Source organism: Mustela putorius, unplaced genomic scaffold, assembly GCF_011764305.1.
Source record: "Mustela putorius furo isolate JIRA1106 unplaced genomic scaffold, ASM1176430v1.1 tig00003859_pilon_pilon_pilon, whole genome shotgun sequence".
Lineage (NCBI taxonomy): Eukaryota > Metazoa > Chordata > Mammalia > Carnivora > Mustelidae > Mustela > Mustela putorius.
Window position 1 is genome coordinate 10218417 of NW_025422011.1, and position 15514 is coordinate 10233930.

The 15514-nt window shown below is 47.3% G+C and overlaps 1 protein-coding gene across 6 annotated transcripts in view; it reads left to right on the forward strand.

Annotated features, from left to right (window-relative positions):
- Positions 1–15514, forward strand: part of PAMR1 (peptidase domain containing associated with muscle regeneration 1) — a 150372-nt gene that overhangs the window by 114952 nt on the left and 19906 nt on the right. For all 6 annotated transcript variants that reach the window (XM_045066019.1, XM_045066020.1, XM_045066021.1 and 3 more), the window contains 3 exons: positions 122–236; positions 4518–4735; positions 7168–7275. In XM_045066019.1, the coding sequence (XP_044921954.1) occupies positions 122–236; positions 4518–4735; positions 7168–7275 (441 nt within the window). The remainder of the gene's footprint in view (positions 1–121; positions 237–4517; positions 4736–7167; positions 7276–15514) is intronic.

A 15514-nucleotide genomic window follows, 5' to 3' on the forward strand; every position in this document is an offset into this window, starting at 1 on the left:
TAATTTCCTTCTCCACTCTGTTCTCAGGTGTGTGTGGGAGGGAGCTCAAAGGATCTTTGAGATCTTCTACCCTCTCTTTTCTGTTGAATCCAATTTCCATGCCCCAATCTTCTCTTCCCAGGATGTGGCCAGGTTCTGCGAGCCTCAAAGGGTCAGATTTTGTTGGAGAGCTACCCCCTAAATGCTCATTGTGAATGGACCATCCATGCCAAGCCTGGGTTCATCATCCAGCTCAGGTAAGGGGCTGCAGTCAGAATTAGGGAGTTTGGGGTTATAAGGAAACACGGTAAGAGGACTGAGCACCCTAGATCCCAGGGACCACAGGTTAACCATCTGTATTTTATTCTTAAAAGCAGGTAATGTTGGGTACCTGGGTGGCACAGTTGGTTAAAGTGTCTGACTCTTGGTTTTGGCTCAGGTCTGAAATTGGGACCGTGAGATTGAGCCCCAAGTTGGGCTCCCCACTTGGCACAGAGTCTGCTTAGTTTCTCTCTCTCCCTTTCTCTGTGTACCTTCCCTACTTGCACTCACTTGCTCTGTCTCTCTCAAATAAATGGATATATCTTAAAAAAAAAAAAAGCTGGAAATGTACACTAGAGCCATTTTTTTTTTCTTTTTTTTAACCTCTTGGCAATTCCATGGGATGAGGCCTGGTCAAAACCATAGCCAGTTATATGTTTGTCATTCACTGCCCTACCATGGTGGTGGCGTGGGGGGGGGGGCGGATTGTGGATTTAGGGAATTTTGACCCAAGCATAATACCAACAAAGCAAAAATACTAATAGCTATCTACCCAACCCACAAATCTCTACCAAGTCTTTCTAGTCACCCAGTACTGGAAGAAAGGGAAGAAATAAAAGGCACAGATCTAATCTTCAAGGAATTTATACTTCAGATTGAGGTTTACATTCATCAGCTCCTTTCACTGGTAGTCTCAGGAAACAACCACCACCCCCTAACGAATAAACCCAATTTTCATGTTTGTGTAAGAGATAAGCCATTTCTTCTTATGGAGCTTTGGCTTCCTCACAAATATTTAATTTATGCCATAGTACAAAGAACAGACCCAGTTTCATTATAACACAAGATAAACAACACAAGAGAGGCTTCTTCTATGAGAACTGTTCACTGCTGCCTCCTAGGGCCGGGAACAGCCATGTTTGATGGGGCTATACACGCCCCAGGAGCCTGAGAGATACTTGTTGTGTGAATATATGTTGAAAGAACTTCTCCCTGCCGCCAGTGTATCTCCTCTTTCCTGAAAAATATCTCTCCTTTTCCTCTCCAGGGTAACAGAGTGGCCCATTCCCCTCTGGGATTTCTAGGGACATTGTCCACTTACTTCTTTCCTTTCTACTCAGTAATGAAGTTGGCAGTGATGGAAATCCCTAAAATCCAAGGGCACATGTTTTCAATAAGTATTTTCTGGATGGATCAATGGAGTTTTCCACATTCCAGCTGGCTCCTCCAAGGAGGGGCAGCGCATGGCACTCTGCCTTGGAACAGGTCCCCTTCTCAATTCCCCTCACCAGAGCTGGCCCTCAGTGGTTGACCACCCCATTTCTTGAGGATCTGGAGTTGGGAGTGAGGCTCAGTAATTGAACTTTTCTAGAACGAGGTTGGCATAAGGAACACCCGAGGGGTCACACCGTTGTGTTAAGAGGCTTCAGGTGGGCTCTGCCAAGGATGATAAGAGCAGGTGTTAAATGCCACATATTAGTTTAGCACCTTAGGAACCAGGCCGCTGGTCCCCTTAGGGGGTCTCTGAGGAGCCCCTCCAAGATCCAAGGTGCAAAGGAAATCTCTCCGAAACAAAAATCCAAACTGGTGGTGGGATTGGACAAGCACGTCACATGCCTAGGAGAGGCCCCTAGGGAGGCTTGGCAATATACAGATTTCTTCTCCTTCATCAAACCTGGACCTTTTGGCCAATGGTAATAATAATAATAACAGAAACACATGCACATTTACAATGGTCAGAGCAAAAGCTGAGAGGTTCTTCCTGGTGCCCCCCACTTCTATCTTTCTATCTATCACAAAATCTATCTTCTTACATGTAAAATCATCTCACATCCATCTACTTTGGACTCTGATGCCGCTATCCTCCTTTTACCACCATCCTCTCTCACCTTGATTCTCTCATATCTTCCTGACTGGCTTCCATGCTTCCATACTTGCCAGCTCTGCTGTCTTCTCCTTGACAAGAATGGTCCTATAAAATCCTAAATCCAATCATGATTCTGTTGTCGAAAACCCCCTACTCATTCCTATCAGGCTTGGAATAAAATCTAAAGCCCTCCCCATGCAGGATCTGGCTCCTGCTTGCCTTGCTGACCTCAGTTCATACCACTCTCCCCTTTACACTCTATTTTGCAGCATTCCTGACCTTCTTTCAGGTCCTCAAATATGTCAAACTCATTACTGCCTCAGGGCCTTTGCACTTACAAAGTCCCCTGCCTGGACCTCTCTTCCTCATGACTTTCATATGGCTGGGTCTATTTCATCATGTAAGTGTCTGCCCAGATATCAAGTTCACAGAGAGGTATTGCCTTGACTACATTGTATGAAAAGCTTACCCTCCCTAGTCACATTTTATGCTCTTACCTGGCTCCTTTTCTTCACAGCACTTACTACTCTATGAAATTACCTTGTTTTCCGGTTTCCTTGCTTATTGTTCGTCCCGCAGATCAGAACTACTCTCTGTTGGGGCTGGCACTAGTTGGGTGGGTCTCCTTGGGTCCCTGCTGTGCTTTCAGCACCTAGAACAGCGCCCACCACAGATGGATATTAAGTACTTGGACAAATGAATGTACAGATACAACTTGCAATATCCCATGGTTTGGTTTCGAACATAAGCTGTGATCTCTGTTGTGTGGTGGCCTTGTCCCTGTGCCTTCCCTTTTCAGACAGACACCAACGTCCAGAGAAAGGGTGGATCTGCCAAGGCCCACCGCAAGCTAGTCATGGCAGCTGGGTGAGAAGTCAGGTCCGTAGATATTAGACTACTTTGCACGAGGCATGATTAATGGGCCACATCGTCCCTTACAAAAGGTTTTGTGATAGAAGTTTTGTAAAATAAATACTAGTTAAAGGGTGTCTTTTTAGGAAGACCTTTAAATGTATTCAAAATATATTGATTGTCACTGTGGTCCAGTGTTCTTTAATCCTGGCACTTGAACTTTTTACCCAAAGTTGTAGAAATAGGTCCTTGTCCCAGCATCTCAGGCAGCGTTCTGAGCTCTTCTGTCTATTCTTAATTCTTCTTCAAAACATGAGGGAGAATATATAGATGTACATTCTGTGACCTTGACACCAAAGCATTCCCTTTGGAATAATCTGAAAAGTGGCTTTTCCTCTCATTGTCTGGGATGTGGCTGCCTCCTATCCTGTCTCTTGGAATTGTATGCTTGGGGTCATCCTCTGTTCTTTGGATCTGATGTATTTAAGTATTTCCAAACCCAAGACCCTCTAAGGCAATTATAGATTTACCCAGATCTCCCCCAGTTCTGAAATTCTGATATAGTGCCACCTTTTTTACTTTTGGGGCAAGAATTATTGTTACCCAGAAGATCACTGCCTTCTCATCCTTCCATCAAACAGAGGAATGTGTAGAGATTTTGTTCTTCTTCTTCTTCTTTTTTTTTTTAAAGATTTTATTTATTTATTTGACAGAGAGAGATCACAAGTAGGCAGAGAGCCAGGCAGAGAGAGAGGGGGATGCAGGCTCCCTGCTGAGCAGAGAGCCCAATGTGGGACTCAATCCCAGGATCCCGGGATCATGATCCGAGCCAAAGGCAGAGGCCCAACCCACTGAGCCACCCAGGCACCTCTGTCCTTCTTTTGAGTTTTGCAAGACAATATGTCCTTTTTCCATCCTCCAGTTGTAAAATTAGACCACCGTATCCATCCAACCAACTATTCACCAATATTTGGTTGGATTTCTATATGCCAGACACTGTGTTGGGTAGTGTGCAAACAATGGTGGAAGAAGCCAGCTGTTTTCCCCTACACTCACGAAATTTACAGCCTAGTGGAAGAGATAGGCATGTCTGTGTGTGCCTGAGGACACACACACACACACAGACAAAATCGAGCACATAAAGTAAATTAAAATTTATATACCCATTATGAAGAAAACAGGGGATCTCCTTTAGAAAGTGTTGTCAAGGAAACCTCTTTGAGGAGAGACTATTTCAGGGGAGGCCTGAGGATAGGAAGGAACCAGCCTTGAACCCTGGGAGAAAAGTGACCCTGGAAGAGAGGCCAGCATGTGCAGAGAGAGATGTTCTGGATGGAATAGGGACTCCCTTGGCCCAGACAAGCACACACACACACCAATGTCCCTCTGCTAAAAGGAATTCACCTGACCTCACATTGTCCAGGCCCCTTATTCTGTCCAATGAGGCCAGTGGCACCGCTCCTCTAAGACCTGTTCATCATCTGACCTTGGGCTTGCTCAGGGACCGCAGGAGGGGCTGGAGCACACCTGTTTCCTGTTGTTCCCTCTCTGCCCACAGGTTCGTCATGCTGAGCTTGGAGTTTGACTACATGTGCCAGTATGACTACGTGGAGGTCCGCGACGGCGACAGCAGCAGCAGCCAGATCATCAAGCGCTTCTGTGGCAATGAGCGGCCAGCGCCCATCCGCAGCACGGACTCCTCACTCCACATTCTCTTCCATTCAGATGGCTCCAAGAATTTTGATGGCTTCCATGCCATCTTTGAGGAGATCACAGGTAGGGGCCATGGAGACAGATACAGCATTGTAAGGCTGTGCTCCTGGCAGATGTTTCCTTTCTGTGTTCCACGCCTCCTCCCTGCTCAGCCTGATTAAAGCCCTTTGTGCTGGGTTCTTGGAAGCAACCGACATGTTGAAAAGGAAGAAGGAGAGGCAGGTGTATTTTAGAAATGTTCAGCCAGAGGCTTAGCTAGTTACTATGGATGTACACATGCTGGAGCAGAGGGAGGCCAGGCCGTGTCTGGCTCCAAGGTCACCAAGAAGTTGGCTCAGCCTCGGGGGCCTTTCATGGTTAAGGGCATTAGCTTTGGAGCTCTGGCAGATGAAGCTGTGTGACCTGGGATAATTCTTCAACTTCTCCAGGCCTTGGTTTCCCAATTGGTGAGTAAGGCAGAAAGCATAGACCCTGATCCAGTAAGGAGTTTCTGGGAGACGAAGGAGATGAAGAGCTTGGCACAATGTCTGGTATATAGGACACGCTCCGTAGCTGCCCAACCACTGGGGTGCCCTGGACCTCCCCATTATTTGCAAAACAGGCATTAAAAGTGTTTCTCTCGGTGGTAAATGGCACTCACTTTGTGAGAAGCTCTAGGCCTGACTTGAACTCCTGCCCTGTTCATATCAGGAAGTAGGATCGGACCCAAATTAGCAAAATGTGCAGTCCTAGGGAAGGACCCTCAGCTCTCCCTGTTCTGAGATCGGACTGGATCTGGCTTTCCAGACTGAGCTTGGGCTTCAAGTTCTGTTTTTTCTAAAAATACCTGGTTAGCCATTGTAGTGGCATTTTGATCACTATGGCTTCCTAGGGAAGGTAGGGTACCAAAGCCTCAGGAAAGTTGGTGGCAGCCCTGGGATGGTGGGTGTGGTTGGGGTCAGCCTTCTGCAGCCTTGTCCTTTCAGCAGATGCTCCCCCCAACCCTGCCCCACCTGCCCTTCCCTTAGACTGTCTCCCGTGAGCACTCAGCCATTGCTGCTCATCTGTGGGCCCACTGTCTTCCGAGGATGTCCCCTGTGGAGCTGTGCCAGCCTGGGGGTTCTGGCGGCTGTGATGCTGTGGTATGGGGAGTTGGGTCAGCCTGTGGCTGGTCTTTGCCCTTGGGAATACAGGGCCAGCCACAGCTGGGTAAGGGCACACTTGAGGCATGGGGATCCTGGTGGCAGTCAGCAAGGCTGGCTGTCAGGGAAGCCAGGAGAAGCAGCAGTGGCTCACCAGCCTGTGACCCTGGGACTGGGGGAGGGTCAGGAGGGTCTCTTCCTCCTTGGAAGGGGATTCCTCAGCCTCCACTGGAGAACTTTGGGAAATGCTGGTCTGTGTGGTCAAGTAGAAGGTAGCACTTCCGGTTCCTCAGACACCCTGTTCGTGTGCTTATACTTGGGTTTTTACCTCAGGCTAAGGTGAACTCCTCCACACTTGCCAGCCAATCCCAGCCCTCAGGGGTGTGTGTCCCATGCGTTTTCCTCTGCTAACCCTTTTCTCTTGTTCCAGTGGGTTTTGATTTTGTCCCAGCTGGAGCATCTTAGAACACTTTTTCCTCTTTCCTGACACTAAATCTATTATGCATCAGGTGATGGTCATTGTGTATTTTTTGTCAGAAAGCTCTAGTTTGGTAAACAGAATGTCCGACTCTGGTGCCTCACACGGGGAGGGGTGGGGGGCGCCCTCTGTACGGGCTTGTGGAACTGGGCCCGGCAGTGTATTTCCATGTCAGGATAAGTGAATGTAGGGTTAGAGTGGGTTAGCACACAGACCTCTGTTTCCCAAAGTGTTCTCTGTAGAAAAATAGTCTTCTGTAAAGACGCAGTCACATGAGTTTGGGAAAGGTCAGGCGTTATGTGCAGTGCACATTAGGACTTGGAACAGTCTGAGAAGTTCTGCAGTAAAGAAATCCGGTTAATTATAATTTAATGCCAGTAGTGCTTCCCCACCATAGTTGAGTCCACAGCCCTTTCTCAGCTGAACACCTCAACATTTTGCAGGACTAATGTGTACAGAATGCATGCTAGGAAATTCTCAGGTACGTTTTCAACAGTGTCTTGAAGCTCTTCCAGTTCCTTTCCCTTCTTGCCCAGGATGCTTTCTTGAAAAAAGATGATCGAAAATTCCCCGAGGCTGCCTCCATCTCTTGGAGTCCTTATGGGAGGGTTCAAGGTGTACCTCTGCCCTAATCACATGGTGTACCTATTTGTGTTGGTGTTAGGCTTTTTGGACTATAGGACCATACTTCTGGGGCCTTCAAAAATATCAAATAACGAGATACATACCTGTTTCAGGCATTCTTAAACAATGCTAACAGGAATCCAGTAAAAAAAAAAGTATTGTAAGAGGAAGACTGGAATAGGCAAGCGAAAGACTCTGGTCAAGTCTCCGGGCTTGAAGACGTTGACCTCACCGCTCAGTGACCCTGAGGGAAATTGCCTTTTCTCTTACAGCATGTTCCTCTTCTCCCTGTTTCCACGATGGCACTTGCCTCCTTGACAAAACCGGATCTTACAAGTGTGCCTGCCTGGCAGGCTACACCGGGCAGCGCTGTGAAAATCGTGAGTATGCCTCCGGAGTGAGAGTTAGGGTGTTCGTGGGGCTGGTGTGGAGAGGGCTCTGGGAACTTGCGAAGCCTGTTGTTGGTGATTAGGTTGGTCTGTCCAGAGTGGCACATAATGTGGACAATCCCATCGAGGGTTTCTCGGGGTTGGGCAGCCTTTCTGACTCAGGGTGTCTGCAACCACCCAGGTCTTCCCATTGACATTTCCAGACCTCCCCTGCTGCTTATACCCCTCAAAAAGATATGACTTTGATGGCCTCAGATCATATTCAGAGCTCAAAAACATGGACGAAGGGCCAACAGGAGAAAGCCACCATCACAGAGGCTCCTGGGGCTCTCATCTAAACTCCCTGTCCATGGTAAGATCTGAAATTTGGAGGTCTGCCCCAGGGTAGCATTCATAGACTCTGGGATGTTGTTGCGTGGTCTGAAACCATTGGCATAGAGGACCTCAGCACTAACCGGAAGTCATTTCTCAGGGGTCTCTGGTAACCAAGCCTTGGATGTGACACATGTTCTAACAGAGATTTGAGACCTCACACAGATGTCATGAACTACAGCTCTCAGTGCAGAGGGAGATGGGCAGAAGAATGAGAAGGTTGAAAATTTGGGGGCAAGGCAAAAGAGGACAGATAAGAGCCTAGGTAGGGTTTTCCCCCAGCAGATCCTGAGTGATGAGTGTAGGTACAGGTGGTATATTAGGACTCGGTTCCAGAGAAGCTGGCAAGGGAGTGGGGAAGCTGGGCTGGGAAGGGAGGGAAGCCAAGCAAAGGTGTGATTTCAGGCAAAATCCAGCCTCAGTGGAATCTGGCTTGTAAATTACATCTCCGAGTGGGTCCTGGCTTTATAGCAAGGCAGCTGGGCTTTCATAGCCCCCCTGAGACCAGCCATTGGCCAAGAGCTGCCCTGGGTGTGTAGGAGAACATGCCTGACTTTCTATGCATGTGGGCAGAGTGGTTCCAGTAAATCCTTGAATAACCAAAGAGATCTCAGGTGAAGGCCACTGGAAGCAAAACAGTGTGGACTGGAGGATGGGGAAGGCAAGCAGCATCTGAGGGCAGATCACCAGCAGGGTCTGCTACTATCATAACTATCATACGTAGGTACTTCAGGGTCATCCTGTAAGAGACCCTGGTCTGGTAGCATTCTATACGTCTCGCTTATTTTTCAGTCAATTTCATGAGTTTGCCTTGTAAACAAGGCAGACGGAAGCCATGGTGTCACCAGTGTGTCCCCGGGTGTGTCACTGCATTCTTCCGAAAGCATCCCTTGCTTCAGCTTGGTGCAGCTGACCTGGTGTGGCTATGCGCGGTGCTTAGAAAAAGATGTTCTGCTTCATGGTTCCTGCCTTGTTTGAATCTGTGGTGTTGTATGCAAGGCAGAGAAGAGAAATGCTGCTTTCTCTTTGTTTTAAAAATGTGTGTATAGAGCAAATCTGGAATCTTGACAATGGCAAATCCTGGGCTTTACCCTTTAAAATTCAGAGGCAGAAAAAAAGGGGAGAAGGGAGAGGCTTAATTTCTTGATGAACTAACTGATTGCACAATAACTAGAGCTTTGAAAAACAAGGTGAAATTGGAGACAAGTGAAATATTACCAAATAAGCCAAAATGCTTTAAGGAGTTGGGTCAGATCAGGGCAGGGGTAAGGAATGGGGGGTGGTGGTGGCAAGGAGAGAAATTGATCAAAAGTTTGATCAATTTAAAATATTAAGGAGTTGCTTACAAGTCAAACAGACTTCTTAGCATTGTTATTCCATCCAGAGAACAAAGGAAAACAAAGCAAACACATGTAATGAAAAAGACTGTAAAATGTGTCATTATGAACTGAATCATAATCTGAGTTATGAACTGTCTCAAATCACTTTTGGTCTCAGAACACCAGCCTAGATGGACAAGAGAATTCCCTCTAGCCACTTTTTAAACTGTCACTCAAAAAACAAAATTCCCTTAGTATTTTGTAGTTGTAACTAGGTGAGGGTATTGGTGGTGGATATCTGATCATTTGCTGGCATTCATGTGGGAGATCAAATGTTTTATTATTTTTTGTAAGATTTAGATTTGTTTTTCCTTTTAGGAAATTCAGAATGAGTTCCAGCTAACTCAATGAGGGAAGAAGCATCACGAAAATTGGCTGTGGCAGTTTACCTTGTAAACTGTAAACCAAAACCTTAGTAGTTTTCTAGAGTAACCTATTAGCTAGAAAAACAAAAGGGGGGGTGATATTTACTTTGTTGTTTTCTTTATGAGTATACCACTGAACTGGAAGAAGATCCCTGGAGGAAATTGCTTCAAAATGAACAAGAAACTCGAGTATTCTGGGATTCTCTAAACTTTGAAAAGCCCAAATTGAACCCGGCATTTGTTTTACAAAATCGCTTTAAAAGCACCAAATCAAATATGAATGAGAATTCCATCTTTTATTGAAGCGGTAGGAGATCTGATGCGGGGAACCGCTTCATAGATGCTGCCTTAACGGTCTGCCCTTCCGAAGTCTTGCGGGAAGGTGGATGGATGTTCCTTTTAGCAGATAAAGGATTTAGCAGATAAAACAGAGAACACAAGTCACTGGTCCCCATCCGCTTCAAAACTCAAGGCTAGAATTTCATAGTTTCCATACTGTTCACTGCTTCCCAGACACGGTTCTCACCAGCTGAACAATGGACAAGCTCTGGGCATGTCAGTGTGTCCCATTATCTAGTCCTCTTAAAGGACTTTTCCTCACCAGGTAAGCTCTGCCTGTCACTCATTTCCAGAGAGAATCGCAATTCTCTGTCTCTTGATGTAAGCTATTCTCACTCTTTTCTTGGTATATATTTAAGAATGTGAGTGGGACTGGAATAGAAATCGATTTTCTGCTTACTTACAGAAGAAAGATATTTGTGTAAAAATAATCAAACAGTCCAGCAGTGTATCAAATTAAAAAACCACATTATTTCCCCTGACCCATCCTGGTTCCCAATGGAATCACTGTTATTGTGGTCCTGTTGGACTTTTTTCTATGATGTGCAAATCCAAGTTGTTGATAAATCAGTATCTTAAATCACTGATTCTCTGTTGGGATTTTAGCTCCTATTCTGGCCTTCAGGGGCCTTTGGCAACATCTAGAAACATTGTTGATTGTCCTCATTGCAGGGAGGGGAGGCTACCTCTGGCATCGAGAGGGTGGAGACCCCCCATGCAGACCCAGACCAGAGAGTGATCTGGCCCAAGTGTCAGCCATGCCCAATTTGAGAAACCAAGTTTCAGACAAAAGTGGATTAAAGTATACAGGCAATTTTTCAACTTGTTGTTTTCGGTCCCCGCCTCATGGACATTTTCCCCAGGCCAGTCCATGTTGGCCTACTTCATTAAAAACAAGTGATTTTCTGAGTATTCCCTTGTAGGGATGTGTATACCATCATATACACTCATCTAATCCCTTAAGATGGACTTGGTCCTATACTTAATTTATTACTCTAAAGAAAGGAGCAATGAGTATCCCAACACTGATTTCTTGATTCATGTGTTAGAGGTATTTTTGTAAAAGAAATTCCTGGATGTTGAACTGTTAGTTCAAAGGGTCCATAGATTTAAACTCTGAAGAAGAACAGCTGAAATGGTCCCCCAAAAGACTTCACTAGTTTACAAGATGAGCCATTACAATCACCGGTCCTCAAAATAAGAATCAGAGCTCACATTTGAGAGACGAGGGTCTCTTCTTGTCAAGTTGAGAATGGACTTATTTTCAAAGGAAGGTGAATGGGTCTGAGGGAAGGTCTGGTGCCCGGACTCCCTAGAGTAGTAAAGGAGGAAGAAGAAGCGACCTGCACAGGTCTGGTTCACTTGGTCATCAAGAGGCTGACTGTTCCCAGTGCGGTCCATATTGCTGCCACCCCAGATCTCTCCTCTTGGTGTTTCCCAAGGGGGAGCAAACTTCCTCTGCTCTCAGGTGACCTCCTCTGAGAGCAAAAAACAGGGAGTTGGCCCCTCCTCAGCTCTGGGACCAAGCTAGCCTCCTGCCAGCACCCTTGGTGACCCCAACCTCCCTGGGCCACCGTGTAAGGAACCACGGGTTCCCCCCCAAGTTTTTTTTTTTCTCCTCCTCTCTGAAGTTTCCTGTTTCTTTGTATAGAACACAAGGACAAAATAAGTTCTTGAGTAAATGGTGGGAATCTTGTTTTGTACCAGTGGAAAGCGAGGGATTCATTGCCCCGCTCTAGTTTCCATGTTGCCTTTGTTCCCCTGGCCCAGTTATCAATGCCTGGGCTTTCCCTTGCATCCTAATGAAGGACGATGAAACGGGCTAAATCTTGGGGCACAAAGCTCACACTGCAGGCTCTGATGCGCCTTGAACAAAACAAATCGGCTTCCACCAATTAAAGAACACTGGGGAATCCGGATTCGTTTGGGGTTTGGAGCGTCAGGTTTCCCACTAGCCTGTCCCAAGGACTGGGAAGAAAGAGCCCCAGATGAGGGGTTCACTTTATACTTTAGCTTCAAAGGGGCAACCGCATTTCTCATCAGAATAAGTGATTAGGAACTTCGGGGTTTTCATGGGAACCGTAACCCTGGCGCAGTGGGAATGTGCCGAGGCCGCCAGTGGGTCAAGATCACCTTTCCTGTTGCAGACGGGAGATGACGGGCTGCGGCGGGATGCGTGCGGATTGTCCTAAGAGCTCTCAGGAGCGGCGTTGTAAACATGAACTGTGACCTGGCTTTCACATCGTTCCAAGGTCTAGTCTCAGCCTTAATTTACGGAAGACAGGAGCCTCTTTGTCCGTAGTGGGATAGTACATCCTGGGGTGAAGAGCTAGGGCTCTCTGGGCAGAGAGACCTGGGTTTGACTCTCAGCCTACATTTACCAGCCAGATGACCTGAGCAGCCCGTTTCCCTCCCGCGGGCCTCAGTTTCCCCACTTATAAAGTTCAGAAAGATAATACCACATATTTCTCAGAGCGTGTGTGGGGAACGGAATGAAATAATCCTTACCTGTAAGGCGCTGAGTTGAGTCCCGGGAGCCATTATTTTTCTTTTTGGAGTATAGTTGACGCACAATGTTTCATTAGTTTCAGTTCAGGTGTAGGACGTAGTGACTCAGTTTCTCTCTAGGTTATGCTAGGCTCCCTGCCACTGTGTGCCACTCTCTGCCCTCTGTGCCGGTATCACTGGCTGTATTCTGTGCCTTTCATTCCTGTGATTTACCCATTTCCTACCTGGGAGCCTGGGTCTCCCAAGCTCCTTCGCCCTTTAGCCCATCCCCCACCTCCTTCCTTCTGGTCACCACCCCTTTGTTCTCTATGTTTATAGATCCATTTCTGCCTTTTTTTTTTTTTTTTTTAAGATTTTATTTATTTGACAGACAGAGATCACAAGCAGGCAGAGAGGCAGGCAGAGAGGGGGAAGCAGGCTCCCTGCTGAGCAGAGAGCCCGATGTGGGGCTCGATCCCAGGACTCTGGGGTCATGACCTGAGTGGAAGGCAGAGGCTTTAACCCACTGAACCACCCAGGTGCCCTTTGTTTTTTGTTAGTCATTTGTCTTGCTTTTCAGATTCCACATCTGAATGAAACTTTGTGGTATTGGTCTTTCTTGGTCGTATTTCACTTCGCATACTATCCTCTTTCGCCTCCCCTATTATGGCCATTGAAAGTTTGGAAGGAAGTAGGGGATTCTCCAGATAAGGGGTTGGGGAACAACACCAGTTTCTACAGACTAGATGATTATGACACACTTTTCTTGGGGTTCCAGGGTTTAGGAAAATTCTCCCCTCAACTTTCTCAGTTTCCTCCGTGAACGCATTTTGCAGGTCATGGCTAGATACGAAGTCTTGCTTATCATGGCACTTGGGTACAGGCAGGAAGGATCTGGTTTTAACAGGCAAGTAGACACTGCCAATGTCATTATCATGAGGAATCGTAGATCCCAGGAGAAGACACCCCCACTGGGCATGATGTTAGGGGAGTCTTTGTAACCAGGGCAGCCCAGAGACGGGGCGTTAAGAAATGATGAGGGAGTAATGCCCGCGAGGGACTGGATTTGGACACTCCGTGGTGGGTTGCCCAAGCATCATGTTATCTGGTCAGCCTCCCTTTTTCTCACGGGGTTTTTCAGAAGTCCCTCATTTAACATGGGATGGGCTATATGTCTGTCTCCTGGTGGTCGTGTAGGAAACTGGTGCTCCAGACTATCGCTGAGATGTTTGATTAGAGGGACATGGCACCAAAGAGAATGAGCAGACGGGCATGGGACAGCATGAGAGGTAGAGAGATAATCCCATAGAAGAGTCCTGGAGAATCCATAGCTGTTATCAAGTACTTGATAGCCCGGAGGCTTCAGAAATTGGAGGAGCCCCAAGAAGACCATGAGCTAATGGACAGCTACCTTCTCATACGTCTCCTTACACCTAAGCCTCCCCTCTACTTCCCTCCCTAGCACGGAAATGAATCTCTGACATCCTTTGTGGTGTATTTAGAGGGATGCCATCTCATTTAGGTTAAGATCTGAAAAGCAAGAGCTATTACTGAATATAGCAGAGGCTGCCTTTATACAGTTATCAAGGCATTTGTTTGTTTTATAATTCAGAGGACGCGTTGCCTTGTGGTTTGGGCCATTCCTTGCTGGGTGAGTCTGAGTCTGCCTCGATGGTGTCACATTTTAGCATTAACCCTGATGGGCTCCACGGGCCTCGATCCTCTTAACAAAGCATTGCTATACCCCATTCTGGGATGCTTGGTGCTTGGTATAGGACGGGTGCATTGGACGAGTCAGCAATCCTTTTCATTATGGACACCACCCCAGCAGATAATAAGAGGACCTGGGATGCTGCACTGTGAACTTTCCAGCCTGACTTCTCCACGAGCTCGGGACGGAGCAGCCCTCAGACTGGCAAGGGCCAGACCCACATCGTTTTACTAAGAATTTCCTTCCACGCGCCTGCCCCTGACAGGGCCCTCTTGGCTTTTGCTTTGGCAGCTGAGGTCACCGAGGCAGGACCTAACGCCTGAGGCAGATTTTATTTTGGTTCTAGGTGAAGAGGTAATCCATTAGAGCAAGGGTGGGCTGGCTGCCACCGAGGGAAGAGGCTGGAGGGTGCAGAGAGTGGGAGAACGTGACAGCAAAGCAGAACGAACTTCTGCTGGGGACAAACATCCCTGCCTTCACGGACCGTGAGACGGACACTAGCCCCTTGATCGAAGCTAGAGGGCCCCCCACTTTTCTCTAAAAGCTTCTGCCTCCTGGGGTGTCTACCTCCCTCTGTCACCCTGCTTCAGAAGAGGAAACCTTCCTCTCTACAAAACAGAAGACACGTCCGCTGGCATCCAGGTACTGAAAACAACAGTAGTTTCTACTGTCTCTGTTCCCAGTGTAGGCCAGGCTGTGTGCTTTCTGTGACCTTGTCTCATTTCATCGTTTCAGCGTCCCCGCGGGGTAGGTACTGTGACCCTCGCCACTTGACAGATCCATCTAGCCCAACAGTGTGGAGTGTCTGGTAGGCACGAGGCCCTGGGGAAATAAGGCAGGGCTATGCAGCATATTTTCTTCCTTCTATTTGGCAGAAACATAAAACAACTCCAATATCAGCCTTTCTCAAGGGCTGGGGAGAGGTCCCGTACCACGTGGTTCTTGGCCACACCTTCCTCTAGGAAAGCCTTGGTGGTGGTGATGGTGGCGCTGAGCATGACTAAGAGGGCAAAGTCTCTTGGGACTCAGATGGGCTCAGCAGCCCATTGTCTCCATCCCCAAGGCTAAACAGAACACGATTGCCTCGTTCAAGTGATTTCCATGATTTCCATGCTGCGTAGTTCTTCTATTTTGAAAAGCTGACTATAAACGCTGCAGGGGGACGTTTCCCCCAGTAGTTTAGCATCATTATCCACCTCCCACCCCATCCCCAATAGCTGACTCAGAAACCGGAGATTAGGGGAGGACTGTCACCGCCTGGTGCTCTAGGTCCTCTAGGGGAAGGGTAGCTAAGTTTCTACCCGAATACGTAGGTTACTCACTTACTCCACGAGACGAGGATGTCAGGTTGATTTTGAACCCAAGTAAAATGGCCAGTACTTTCTGAACATTTTTCAAAGTTGACCTGTCTCTTAGACACAGGCAGTGTCTGCTGTCTTAGTAAGTAGGCCATCCAAACACCGGAAAAGTGGTATCCGAAAGACACAGTGTACCAGGGGCCAAGGACAATACTGATTAAGATCAAATAGCTAATTATGAGCCTTAGCCTCCAAACTGCTGCTGGATGAAGAAAGAGC